The sequence below is a fragment of the Sinocyclocheilus anshuiensis genome, unplaced genomic scaffold (genome assembly GCF_001515605.1).
Source record: "Sinocyclocheilus anshuiensis isolate Anshui unplaced genomic scaffold, SAMN03320099.WGS_v1.1 scaffold1075, whole genome shotgun sequence".
Taxonomy (NCBI): domain Eukaryota; kingdom Metazoa; phylum Chordata; class Actinopteri; order Cypriniformes; family Cyprinidae; genus Sinocyclocheilus; species Sinocyclocheilus anshuiensis.
This window is the reverse complement of record NW_015544163.1, coordinates 1,457,620-1,471,901: the sequence shown is the minus strand read 5'-3', so window position 1 is coordinate 1,471,901 and position 14,282 is coordinate 1,457,620. Positions and strand designations below refer to the sequence as shown.

General features: G+C 38.6%; 1 protein-coding gene and 1 pseudogene across 1 annotated transcript in view; both read left to right on the top strand.

The window, feature by feature from the left end:
- Positions 1–8,614, top strand: part of LOC107695652 (cytochrome P450 2K1-like) — a 10,650-nt pseudogene extending 2,036 nt beyond the window's left edge.
- An 897-nt stretch (positions 8,615–9,511) lies between these two features.
- LOC107695651 (cytochrome P450 2K1-like) overlaps positions 9,512–14,282 on the top strand; it is a 5,649-nt gene continuing 878 nt past the window's right edge. The window contains exons 1-8 of the mRNA XM_016495659.1: positions 9,512–9,552; positions 10,390–10,610; positions 11,135–11,284; positions 11,368–11,528; positions 12,190–12,369; positions 12,593–12,734; positions 12,816–13,000; positions 13,092–13,233. Coding sequence (XP_016351145.1) covers positions 9,512–9,552; positions 10,390–10,610; positions 11,135–11,284; positions 11,368–11,528; positions 12,190–12,369; positions 12,593–12,734; positions 12,816–13,000; positions 13,092–13,233 — 1,222 coding nt within the window. The remainder of the gene's footprint in view (positions 9,553–10,389; positions 10,611–11,134; positions 11,285–11,367; positions 11,529–12,189; positions 12,370–12,592; positions 12,735–12,815; positions 13,001–13,091; positions 13,234–14,282) is intronic.

The window sequence follows — 14,282 nt, the reverse complement described above, 5'->3', positions numbered from 1 at the left end:
TAGTAGATGAACCACAGGTGGAGTTCATCACATGATCTATCAACATGATCCACTAATGTTTTGATATATAATGCAGTACAGAGATGATATAGAAGTGTGTTGCTCAATGTTTAATTACCTTCAGTCTGATCTGATCTACATTGAAACAGCTGTGTAATATAGTGATGAAGCATTACTCTTGAATCATTTGGCCGTCAATATATCAGGCCAAATAAACAGTGAAACTGACCCTCGGCCTGCTGAGAATGAACCATTTATAGTAGCTTTTATTGCCATTTATAGTAGCTAGATACAGTTGGTTAATGTTTGTTTGAGAGCCAGTAACTGAACATCAGAACAGTGCAAAATGATTAACACAACAAGCAGAACAGGAAAAGTGTTACATTGTCCTTATAGTTTGAGTATTTGGTTTGTAAATATCTTTGATTATAATTCACTGCACAAAACTGTGGAATCTTGTTTCCACCACATTTAAAAAAAAAAAAAAAGGTAATTGTGACTTTATTTGTTTCATAATATAGACTTTTTCATTCACAATTCTGACTTTTTCCCCCTCAGAATTGCAAGTAAAAATGTATGCTTTGAGAAAAAAGTCTCCTAATTGCAAGATATAAAATTTTGAGAAAAAAGGTCAGAATTGTGAGATATAAACTCGCAATTGTGAGAAAACATGTCAAAGATGGGAGTTAAAATGCTGCAGTTACCTTTTTTTTATTCTTTTACTCCATGGCAGAAAAAAAAGAGAGAATTGTGAGATATAAACTCAGAATTGCGAGGGGGAAAAAAGTCAGAATTCGGATTTTATATCTTGCTATTCTGATTTATTTCTCTTTATTATACACATGCACTGTAGTTTTGTTTGTCAATTTAAATCCTTAATCTCTTTAAATCAGGATGAATTCTGATTTGCTGTGTGTTTTTATAATCAGTTCAACAGCTGCAAAAAAATGTTCTGAAACTGATTCCAACAACATTGTTCCTCTGTATCGTTATCACTGTAGTTGGTATGGACTCTGCCATTATTTTAAATTAAACGATTTTTAAAATGATATCAAGTTTTCATCCTTGGTGTGAATGGGCCTTTATTCTTGTAAGTGAATGTGTATTTAATGTAGTCTGGGTTTTTAAGAATGAGCATCACACAACCTGTCCTAACTGTGCACCATTATATGACTCCGAGAGAACCCATATATATGACCCATTTTTGGGAGCTGATTTGATTGACGGCCACTTTGTGCACATGACACATCTGACGGAATATTATATTGCCTAATCAGGTCTGTGAAAGCAGGTGTGAAGTCACTCCAGGCTGAAGTGTGACAGAGGTGAGAGATGCACTCATGAACTTTGTGCTAACAGGATTTGTGTGTGTGGCTGATTGTTATTGTAAAGATAATAATATATGAAAGATTTTCCGTGTGTGTGTGTGTGTGTATGTAATGTATGCGCAATATATAAGAAACAACAACAAACCCTCTTTTGTGCAGAACTTCTTCCTTCCGCCAAGGATTCAAATCTAAAGTTTGACAGTTTAACAGCTGAGCCCAAGCCTCCGTTACTAATTCCAAAACGTCACTTTAGAACTAGTAATGAAGGAATGTTGCTTCATTGAAAGTTTATTGTATTACTGTATTAAAAGCTCACTCTATTATGTAAAGTATTATGAGAGAGAGATGGACTGAGTGAGTTTGATTCATTCTTCAGCTCAATCTCATATTCACAATAAAACATTAGTTTTAATGTCCGCTGAGGAAATCAATATCTTTGTCGTACTATCCTTTCATCTGTTGAGGGTGATTTCCTTGTTTACAGCCCTCTTTCAGTCTCTTTTAAAATAAAAGTCTTTACTGCTGACTCACTCATAACTCGTCTCTTGTCGCCATCTAACGGCGGAATAATGTAACTAAAATCACCATCACGAACACACACACCATTTCCCAATACTAAATAATATTATTAAATACTACTATTATTTACATAAAATATTATTTATTGAATAATAATATTTAATAAACATGGAACAAATAATAGATTAATGAGACCAAAGACTGCCCTGTCGAATTATACAAATTATATCTCATGTTTAACCACTATATCAGAGCCAGCGGCAAATTCTAGAAGATCTGGTCGAGGTAAGGCTGCTCTAGAATATCACACTCCTCTCAGCCAATCAGATTCAAGGACCTGGAACAGGGACGCTGCGGAAGCTCGAACCTTCCCGAGGGAGGTTTTGGAGGCAATACACATATGGCATCCCTTAGGTGCATATGGAAAAACAATATTCGTCGGTCAACCGACGTGACGTCGGGAGTGACCGACTGAAAGGGAACTGTTGTATAAATACAGTGCATTGCGAAAGTATTCATTTTTTTCAGGTTTTGTTATGTTGCAGCCTTATGTTAAACTGCTTTAAATTACTTTTTTTTCCCCACATCAATCACAATGACAATAAAGAGATTTGATTTGATTTGATTTGTTCTCCAGCTGTCTAAAACCCTGGGGAACATATTCCAAGTGTATCTGGGTCCCAATAAAAATGGTGGTCTTAGTTGGATACAAAACTGTCAAAGAAGCTCTTGTGAACCATGCAGAAGAGTTTGGTGACGGAGATACTAGAGCTGGTTTCAGGATAATGAGGATGGTAGGATTCTTCTTTTTCTGCCCAAAATTTATATATACAAACTGTAAAAGCTAGACATTTCATAAAACAAAGATGTTGCACAAACTTTTCATCCGGTGTCTGGAGAGTGTCTACCCCTGATCTGGAACAAAGCCAGACTCCGTCCCTCCGGCTCTGTCAGGCTCCTTCATCCCTTCGGCTCCTCCTCAGTTCTCTGTCGCTCCGGCTCCACCGCGGCCTTCTGGTTCCCCGCCTCCGCCTCAGTCGCCGGCGCCATCTGCTCCGCCTTGGCCCTCAGGATCCTCCCCGTCGCCCTGGCTCATCAGCTCTCCGTCTCCACCTCGAGCTCCTCCGCCACCTGCTCAGCAGCAGTCGGTTGGCCCCCCGGAGTCGTCAGCCCTTCCTCCTCCATTGATCCTCCCTCCGTTGGCTCCACCGTGGGTCGGTATCATGGTTGTGGCCTGGGTCCCACCTGGCGCTGCATGCTCCAAGTCCCCGCTGTTTCCTCCCTCCTTCTGATCCACCCTGGCTCCTTCCGTTTTCTTCTTGGCTCCTCCCTCCATCGTCACCTTCCTGGACTTTGTTTGCCGGCTTCCTCCCGGGTGCCCGTCCTCCTCCCGAGCCTCCTCCCAAGTTCCCACCCGTTCCCTTCCGGGAGGGGGGCGATATGTCACGCCCCTGGACTCTATCTGTGTGATTTGCCCCCTCCATGTGCCTGCCCTGACCTAGTTTTTCCATGTGTTGATTGTTTATTGCTCCCAGGTGTGTCTCGTCATCCCCTCGTCAAGTCATGTGTATTTAAAGTGAGTCCTGTTCCTAGTTTCTTCGTCCGGTATTGTTCGTCTATCCCCTGCTACGTGTGTGTTCCTGAGTTCCATTGTGTGAAATAAATCTATATTTGTTCTGGATTCCCCCCGTCTCCTCGCTCCAACACAGCAGCAGACCGTGACAGCTAATTTTAAATGTGCTATATAAATAAAATTTACTTACTTACTTACTTGTCTACAGTGGATACAGTGTACAGATGCGCGTTTGCTTTCTGACATAGCCCACGCGCTTGCGTTTGTCAATAGGACAAATGGAGTGAAAAAACTTTGCTTTGACGAGTTTGGTTTAAACAGCTCGTTCACGTCTTTGTACAGATATCAGAAGAATCCCCACATAAGGAACAAGTGGATAGTTCATTTTTAATGGCATCCCAGATCGTGTCAGAGGATTGTTCGGAGTAATTTGTTTTGTAAACGAGGCACAGTGTCATGGAGAATTCACAAAGAAACATTTGTTTAAAGATGAAGTGGTACTAGATCTGACTGCAGCTGCATCACAAACCGTAAGTAAATTATTTCATATTGCTTTGTCTGGAAATGCCCATTTTATTTTGATCATGTTGTCAAAACCAAGCGTGCCGCACGAGTCCTGAAAGTAAAGCCAAAGTGTCTCGATCGCCCCCAGGTGTCTGGCTGCAGTACAGGTCTTAAACCCCGCCCTCTCCATGTAATCTAATGGGATGTGAGAGACAATAAATAATAAAATTACAATTTTTCTCAAAGATGGTTTCCGTCATTTGAGGTAGTTCTTATCGTGCTGATTTATGTTTAAATGTTCGTTTTTCTAAGAAGTTTGCTTCTAGGTAGTTATTTGATGCTATAAAAACGGGGTGTGGTGTCATGATTGTGAGCTTGTGATTGGGTCTGTGGGAGTTTGGGTGGGACTTTGATACCGCGGCTCCAGCTCACGACACTACTGCGCAGACTCTGGCTCCAAACAAATCTCTACTGTGCAGACTTTGGCTCCACATGACGTCATTTACTCAAGATGGCAGCTGAGATGCTTTGGCTTCACTTTTCTATAGTGGAAGGAAGTGGAGATGCGTCGTCCATCTTTTTTTACAGTCTATGGTCAAAACACTCACATGCAATAGTGAGGGGGCGTTGACACGGTTTCCTATGCAATGATGTTAGCCAATCATAACAGTGACCGATTCCTGACAAGCCTTAAAGGACCTGCCCCTTAAAACCAAGTATAGGTCTCTGCAGGAAAGTAATGGGAGTTACCAGATCGGTGGGCGAGGCCAAAACAGAGGGGTGTTTTCGACCATGTTACCTGATTGGCTGACGTCATAGTGATGGGTAGCTTTAGGGGTGAGGTCAGGTAAGGGGATAATTTTCATTGCATGATTTAGAAACACACAGCAGTTTGAAAACACCCACAAAGTTAGAAATGCCCACTTTTGCTCTGCAGAAATGTAAATCTCCTTAACACAGGTTGTTTTAGAGAGAGGGACAGAATGAGGGTTGAAAATAATAATTTTTCAAAATATTTATTTGTTTTTGTGCAAAAAACTTTATAAATATTATAAGTAAACATCAAGGAACATATTAAAATAATAATTTAAAAAATCCATGTCATGACCCCTTTAATGTATTATCTTAAATATGAACACACTGCACACTGCACTTTATACTTCTCATCATTTCTCTACAGTGGCTGATGAACCGGACATCTTGCACATTCATAGAAAATAGCTTTTTTCCGCAGTTTAAAAATAAGGTGAAATTCCCAAAACTTCCAAAATGAGTAAAGCGCTGTAATATAAGTGAAACATTTTGAGGTTAATGGCTAGATTATGCATCAATAAAGAATGTTGTTACTGATAGTTTGGAGAAATAAAAAGGTATTCTAATTTGTATTTAAATAAAGCGTAATAGCGAGCTTTTTTTCCAAGGAAGCGCGTGAAGAGTCGAGTGTTTATGGAACTGATGTATTTGTATGGAGATTCATTTCCGCTACTTAAAGAAAAATGCATTGTTGTTGTTTAGGCAAACATTGTTTTTGTTGGTGGTGATGACTGTGTGGGCGCCTTACTGTGTTTTTTGCTTATTGTTCATGTTTCGACATTAAAGGTTAACAGGTAATTTTATGCCATTGATTTACCTTGAGCTTGTGTTCCTGAACCTGTTAGCACTCGTGCGTAAAAATAAAAACACAATGTTAGGGCCTCCGTGTTTCTGTCAACCCCTGACACAGTTAGCAATAAAAGCTAATCATCCTCAGTCTGGTGAAGGTTCAGCCATGGGAAAGGAGGACGAATGTCAACCCATTTTTCACTACAGCAGCAACAAAGGTATTTAAATCACTTAGAAACCTCACTGCATGAAAACACCATGTGTTTTTTTTTCTTTTTGTATTAGATGAACCGGAGTTCATCACATTAGCTATCAACATGATCCAGTAATGTTATATGAAGTACAGGTATAAAAGTGTTGCACAATGTTTAATTACCTTAAGTCTGATTTGATCTACATTGAAACAGCTGAACCGTTACTCTTGAATCATTTGGCCGTCAATATATCAGGCCAAATAAACAGTGAAACACTGAAACAGCCTACCAGTCGTCTATCAGCAGATCCCTAATATATCTGCACATAGACGGATTTGCTGTTTGATGTGGCTTTCAAACGCTAGCGGGAAATGGACATTTTTTAAATGTACACCTGGTATTTAAGTCGGTACTTTTGACAACACTAGAGCAAAGTGTAAATGCAAGACATTTCATAAAACAAAGGTGTTGCACAAGCTTTCAGATCTTCATGGTCTCTCAATACTCAAATGGGTTTAACTACTTAAATTTGGCACAATGACCTCATTATAAGGATTCATACAAAATTGGGTGGGAACCAGCCAATTTAACAATGAAAAACCAAATGTGCATTTAACTATTGGAATGTTTGCTTGAAATTGTGTATGTCTTAAGCGAGTATATGTAGGATCCAAGCAATATTTGAACTTTTTTTTTTTTAAGCATTTTTGTTTGTCAGTATGTCTAACTCATTGCATAATCATTTTCTGATGGTGTTGCTGGGACTCACAGTAAGATGCTTTTGTGTTGATCAGGGATCCTGTTTTCCAATGGAGAAAACTGGAAAGAGATGCGACGCTTCGCTCTCAGCAACCTGCGGGACTTTGGGATGGGCAAGAGAGGAATTGAAGAGAAAATCATAGAGGAAACTCAGTATCTGAAAGGAGAGTTTGATAAGTTTGAAGGTACAAGCTGAGACACACACATGCAATCATGCTCTTAGTTTATAAGATCCATTGAGAGACGGTTTGTTGTTTCCTCTTCACAGAGAAACCCTTCGACACGACACAGCCGGTGAACTACGCTGTGTCAAACATCATCTCATCTATCGTGTACGGCAGCAGATTTGAATACACAGACCCTCGATTCACTGAAATGGTCGACAGAGCAAACGAAAATGTTCGGGTTGCTGGATCGACTTCTATAATGGTATGCATGATTTATATGCTGACATTGGTGTAGACATTTATTATGTACTGATCTACAAATAAGCAAAAAAATTATTTTATACACTACCAAAACATTACAACTCCTAAAACTACTATATCATTTTAAAGTTATTGATAAAAAAAAAAGTGCGCAAAAAAAGTGAAAATAGGAAAATAACGTCACACTAGGAGAGGACCACTATGTAAACATACTAGTTTTATAGATTTTGAAATTACAGCAGCTGGGAAGATGCATGGATTAATTTGTGATTATTTATAGTTTTTACCTACAGTAGTCCATAACAAAGAGTGACACACAAATGACATATAATGAGCCTAAACCACTCATACTTTTACAGCAGATTTAGTTCACAAATAACTGACAGTCATGACCTAAATATGATTTTCATTTACAATAATCAATGCTAAAATTTGCCATTAGTAACATACTTTTAACGCCATCAGTTGCATATGTGGATTCAAACTCCAAAGATTTCCACATTCTTAGCTCATTCAGACATGAACAGTTCAGTGAAATATTTACTGGATCGCTTTGAAGGGATAACTGAATCAGAAGGTGGTTGACTCGAGAACAGCTGCAAGTGGATCAGTCTGATTAGTGAAAAAATGTGAAATTGCGAGCCGATTCAACAGGTTCTATGAAAAAAAATAAGATTGTTCATGAAGACATCGCTTCTCAGAGCAGGTCTTGATTTCTTCAGTTTCAAATATCAAGGAACAATACGTTTTTATGAAATGTAGTGAGATTAAAAAAAAAGCCCAATATTTAAAGTACGATTATTCTGTGGAATGTAGTAAATGAAAATAGTGCATCTCTGGAGAATATATGTCACTCAGTCTTTCTCGTGTCTCTGAATGTGTATTTCTAGCTTTACAACATATTTCCATTCTTGGGTCCAATCCTAAAAAACAAAAGGATTCTTATAAACAATATTGCGCAAAGTAGACAACAGATGACGAAGTTGATCAATGGGCTTCTGGAGACTCTGAATTCACATGACCGCAGAAGATTTGTCGACTCCTTTCTCATCCGCAAGCAGAGTGAAGAGGTATGTAACAATTTCAATGATCCACTTTACTGTAATAATCGAAATATTCAGATGGTGAATAAATATGCATTTTGTTGATTGCATTTGACAGAAATCTGGCAAGAAGGACTCATATTTTCACCAGGACAATCTTATGGTATCTGTGACAGATCTCTTTGTCGCTGGTACTGACACCACAGGAACGACTCTGCGCTGGGGTCTGATGCTTATGGCCAAATACCCTCATATACAGGGTAAAAACACAGTAATGTCAAGAGTTTTTCCTCAGTGCTGAATTCAATGGTGTCCAAAGGAACAAATATGTATTACATTTGTGTGCAGATCGAGTTCAGGAGGAGATTGACAGATTGATCGGTGGACGTCAGCCAGTGGTGGAAGACAGAAAGAAATTACCATTCACAGATGCTGGGATCCACGAAACTCAAAGACTGGCAAATATAGTACCTTTGAGTCTACCACATATAACCAGCTGTGATGTTACCTTCAATGGATACTTCATCAAGAAGGTCAGTCAGATATATCTGACCTATATTAGGTCAATATATCATGGGCTCTCCATGGGAGAGGTCCTATCAGGTCATCATGAGGTTACACTATCATTGGCTCTCCATGGGGTGTTATTGTATTGTTTGTAGCACAGGGCTGTCCAAACTCGGTCCTGGAGGGCCAGTGTCCTTCAGAGTTTAGCTCCAACTTGCCTCAACACACCTGACTGGAAGTTTCTATGCCTAGTAAGAGCTTGATTAGCTGGTTCAGGTGTGTTTAATTAGGGTTGGAGCTAAACTCTGCAGGACACCGGCCCTCCAGGACCGAGTTTGGACAGCCCTGTTGTAGCACATTTGTTACCAGGTATAAAGGTCTGGTCTCACAGACAGTACCTTGGGTTAAGATTGTTTGAAGGATGACATGCTAAAATCACTGCTGAAGAACTGCTACACTGCTACCTTCAATAAATTCTTCTCCCCACAAGAACTTTGGTCAAGCTTACTTATTTTATTTATTAGAGAAAACTAGTACATTGGCGAGCCACCCAAACTACTGATCAGCCTATATATATATATATATATATATATATATAATTAATAATAGAGCTCCTAACAATTTTTCCATTTTTGATTAAAGATCGAAGTTACTCATCTGAACGCGGTAGGTGAGAGGTTACGCAGGTTTTAAGTTTAATAAAGGTCACAGACCTCTGTGTGTCATAGTTCAGATGTGCTCATTATTTGCTGACTACTGTCAATTGTAGACAATATTGCATACTGTATATAAACCAAAAAGCATGCAATAATTTTGGTGCAAAGATTGTGTTAAACCTACACCTTTGCTTTTATGGCTTTATTGCTTGAATAATGTTCCTGTCCTGTTTTAACATGCTAAAGAAGACTGCTGATTCATCACAGCCTGTCACATACACATTAACCACACCAACCTGTTCTTCTCATGGATTCAAAGAAAATGTTTAGGATTAGCAATGGATACTTCATCAAGAAGGTCAGTCAGATATATCTGACCTATATTAGGTCAATATATCATGGGCTCTCCATGGGAGAGGTCCTATCAGGTCATCATGAGGTTACACTATCATTGGCTCTCCATGGGGTGTTATTGTATTGTTTGTAGCACAGGGCTGTCCAAACTCGGTCCTGGAGGGCCAGTGTCCTTCAGAGTTTAGCTCCAACTTGCCTCAACACACCTGACTGGAAGTTTCTATGCCTAGTAAGAGCTTGATTAGCTGGTTCAGGTGTGTTTAATTAGGGTTGGAGCTAAACTCTGCAGGACACCGGCCCTCCAGGACCGAGTTTGGACAGCCCTGTTGTAGCACATTTGTTACCAGGTATAAAAGTCTGGTATCACAGACAGTACCTTGGGTTAAGATTGTTTGAAGGATGACATGCTAATATCACTGCTGAAGAACTGCTACACTGCTACCTTCAATAAATTCTTCTCCCCACAAGAACTTTGGTCAAGCTTACTTATTTTATTTATTAGAGAAAACTAGTACATTGGCGAGCCACCCAAACTACTGATCAGCCAAATACAGCAAAATCTAACACAAGCATTGTATTTCGTATATTATTGTATAAAGTGATGTTTTATTTTATTTATTTCCAGCATATTGCAATTGAATTAAGTTCTTTTTCACACGTGCTGTGAAGAAATCAAGACGGATACAGTTTCTGCCCAGTTTTACTGGCCACTGATCCTGTACCACAATGCTTCTATGCTTAAATGTGCAGTTTTAATAAAGTTTAACTATATTAATTTTTTTTTTTTCAATTACACATTCACACAGTTACAAACTGCCTGAATGCAAGGCAGTGCTTTTTAAAGCTGTGACTACCCTTGACCTCACGAGACCCTTTGACACCTTTTTTGAGGTGAGAACTTAACTTAAACACATTCAAATAGTGATAGTAACCTAACATTTTGTGATTTGTTTGTAAATGTCTTTCTCTGTGTTCTCCAGCTGTCTAAAACCTACGGGAACATATTCCAAGTGTTTCTGGGTCCCAGAAAAACTGTGGTCTTAGTTGGATACAAAACTGTCAAAGAAGCTCTTGTGAACCATGCAGAAGAGTTTGGTGACAGAGATATTGGACCTGGTTTCAGGATAATGAACAGAGAGCATGGTAAGATTCAAATTGATTTATTTTTGCCCCAAATGAATGTGCAAACTGTAAGACATTTCACAAAACAAAGATGTTGCTCAAGCATTCAGATCTTCATGGCCTCTCAGGGCCAATGAATTATACTCAAATGTGTATGACTACTGAAAAAAAATGGATTTTCATTAAATTTGCTAAAATATGAGCTGATTATAAGGATGTATACAACATTTGGTGGGAACCAGCCACTTTAATAATGAAAACCCTTAAAATGCATTTAATTATGGGACTGTTGGCTTGAAATTGTGCATGCTCTGTCTTAAGTGAGTATATGTAGGTTACCAGCAATATTTGGTGACAGAATGTGTAAAATATAAATTCATGGCCAGTCATTTGTGAAATGACTTGTCACTTATTAATCTGCCATAAAATGCATGCTGACACTGTATATGTCCCAAAGGTCTAAGGTTAATGTATGTTTAACTCACTGCTTAACTTTCTGCTGGTGTTGCTGCAGACTAATGGTCTGATGGTTTTGTGTTGATCAGGGATCGTCTTTTCCAATGGAGAGAACTGGAAAGAGATGCGACGCTTCGCTCTCAGTAACCTGCGGGACTTTGGGATGGGCAAGAGAGGAAGTGAAGAGAAAATCATAGAGGAAATTCAGTATCTGAAAGGAGAGTTTGATAAGTTTGAAGGTACAAGCTGAGACACACACATGCAATCATGCTCTTAGTTTATAAGATCCATTGAGAGACGGTTTGTTGTTTCCTCTTCACAGAGAAACCCTTCGACACGACACAGCCTGTGAACTACGCTGTGTCAAACATCATCTCATCTATCGTGTACGGCAGCAGATTTGAATACACAGACCCTCAATTCACTGAAATGGTCGACAGAGCAAACGAAAATGTTCGGGTTGCTGGATCAACTTCAATGATGGTATGCATGATTTATATGTTAACCAGAATTTTTTTTCCCACTGCCAACAGACATTTTAAAATGTATTATTTACACATATGGACCTGTTTTGCAGTTCTGCATAAAGTACTCAAATCAAACTTAAACAGATCACCCTTTTACAGCAGATTTATTTCACTAATATTTGACAGTCATAATCTAAATATGATTTTCATTTACAATAATCAATACTAAAATTTAGCATTAGCAACTTTTCGCACCATCAGTCGAGCACACACTCAAGGTCCTACGATATCCTGGTTCTTGGCTCATTGGCTCATGAACAGTTCAGTCAATTGTTACTGGATCACTCTGACTGGAATACTGAATCAAAACTTGAGAACAGCTGTGATCAAAACAATCCAATTTTCCAATTAATCATTCAGTGTGAATTGCGAAGTTAACTGAAAACAATCAGCTCGTTCATGAATCAGACGTTTCCCATCTAGAAGCGGATGTTGATATATTTTGATAAAGTATAAATAATTAAAAATTTTACGCAAATACATTAACAAAGTTAAAATGCTATCCGCCACTGCTGTTTTGTAGAATGACATAAAACCTACCACAGATACTTGTGAAAGTGCATCTTTGGAGAACATGTGTCACTCAGTATTTCTCGTCTCTCATTGTCCATTTCTAGCTGTACAACATATTTCCATGGTTGGGTCCATTCCTGAAAAACAAAAAGATTATTATACACAATATTCTGCAAAATAGACAACAGATGACGAATTTGATCAATGGGCTTCTTGAGACTCTGAATCCACACGACCGCAGAGGGTTTGTCGACTCCTTTCTCATCAGTAAACAGAGCGAAGAGGTACTTCTTTTTTTTTTTTTTGCTCATCGCATTTAACTTATGATTCCCTTTACTGTAAATTAACACTGAAGATGAAAATCATCAGTTTGCACAAGATCTGAATAGGTCTACTTTCATTTTGGGTTCAGTAGTATATTCATTTTTAATGAGTTTTTAGCTCAGTGAATAAATAATGAATATAAAAAACTGAATAAATATGCATTTTGTGGATTGCATTTGACAGAAATCTGGCAAGAAAGACTCGTACTTTCACCAGGACAATCTTATGATGTCGGTGACAAATCTCTTTGTCGCTGGTACTGACACCACAGGAACGACTCTGCGCTGGGGTCTGATGCTTATGGCCAAATACCCTCATATACAGGGTAAAAACACAGTAATGTCAAGAGTTTTTCCTCATTTTTGAATTCAATGGTGTCCAAAGGATGTTTGGGATTTGTGTGCAGATCGAGTTCAGGAGGAGATTGACAGAGTGATCGGTGGACGTCAGCCAGTGGTGGAAGACAGAAAGAAATTACCATACACAGATGCTGTGATTCATGAAACTCAGAGACTGGCCAACATAGTACCTTTGAGTCTACCACATATAACCAGCTGTGATGTTACCTTCAATGGATACTTCATCAAGAAGGTCAGTCAGAGGAATTAATATGTATAAGGCCTAATGAAGATACCATGTGCATCTTGAACATCAAGGTTTTGGTCGTTTCTCCATTTTCTAGGGCACCACTGTAGTTCCTCTGCTGACGTCTGTTTTGAAGGATCCAAGTGAATGGGAGAAACCAAACAGCTTTTACCCAGAACACTTCCTTGACGAGAAGGGCCAGTTCGTCAAGAGAGATGCTTTCATACCCTTTTCTGCAGGTACAGAGAAACTTCAGCTCAAGGCTATAACCATGTCTTGAACATTCAGGGGACCAAAGCAATTTTAGATAGTAATGGTCTTTTCAATTTCAGAGAATTAAATGATTAAATAATTTAAAGGGAGTTAAGAGAACGTATGTGTGCTGTTAGGGTAAAGACAAAGAAAGAAAAACGGTAAAAGAACTAGAAATTATTATGAAGCAATGCATTTGCTTTTTATTTTTATTGCATTTTTATTTTAATAAATGCATACATTCACTCCTAAGGCTGGAATATAACTTGGAAAACAACCTTTATGTCATCATTAATTTTTTTATGTCTTCATGATTTTTAACGACTTTTTAATGTCATAACTATACATTTTTGTCAGTATTTTTAAATGTTGATCTCATAATTTCAACTTTTGCGCATCATAGTTTTGATTTTCATGTCATAACTAAGATTAACAGGCATGATTTTATTTTGTATTTTTAAGTAACAGCCTTCCATAGGCCTTCATTTGACATCGATACACCAAAAAATTGTATTGAGAATGAAGTTAACCAACCTTCAGCTAACTTGATTAGTGACAGGACTTAGTTTCCAATTTTCAGCAACTACCTTCAACTTCTCTCCAGTCCACAGACTTCAAATCGGGGCAAAAACCTGGGCAAAAGTCGTGCAGTGTAGCATATGCCTGATCAAAGCCTTAATCGAAGCTAAAAATATCCAGAATGGCTCCCTTAATGTTTGTTGTCTCATCACATACAATTATGAATTACACGAATCAGCGCTGTATTGAACAAAAATAGTAGTTTGCATCACTGGATATACAGTACTGTCAGTCGTCTAACATATCGTGAAACAGTTGTCAAATATGAACAAATATTAAATGTTTATAGGTACTTGTCTCTCTTTAACCGTTAACCTAAAGCGTCGCGATAGGACTCGCGCTCGTCCTTGTAAAGCCCGCCTGTTTTGATTTGATTGGCTACCGCAATCATTTTTACATTGACGAGCGTTGTTAGAACCTCTCTCTCTCTCTCTCTCTCTCTCTCTCTCTCTCTCTC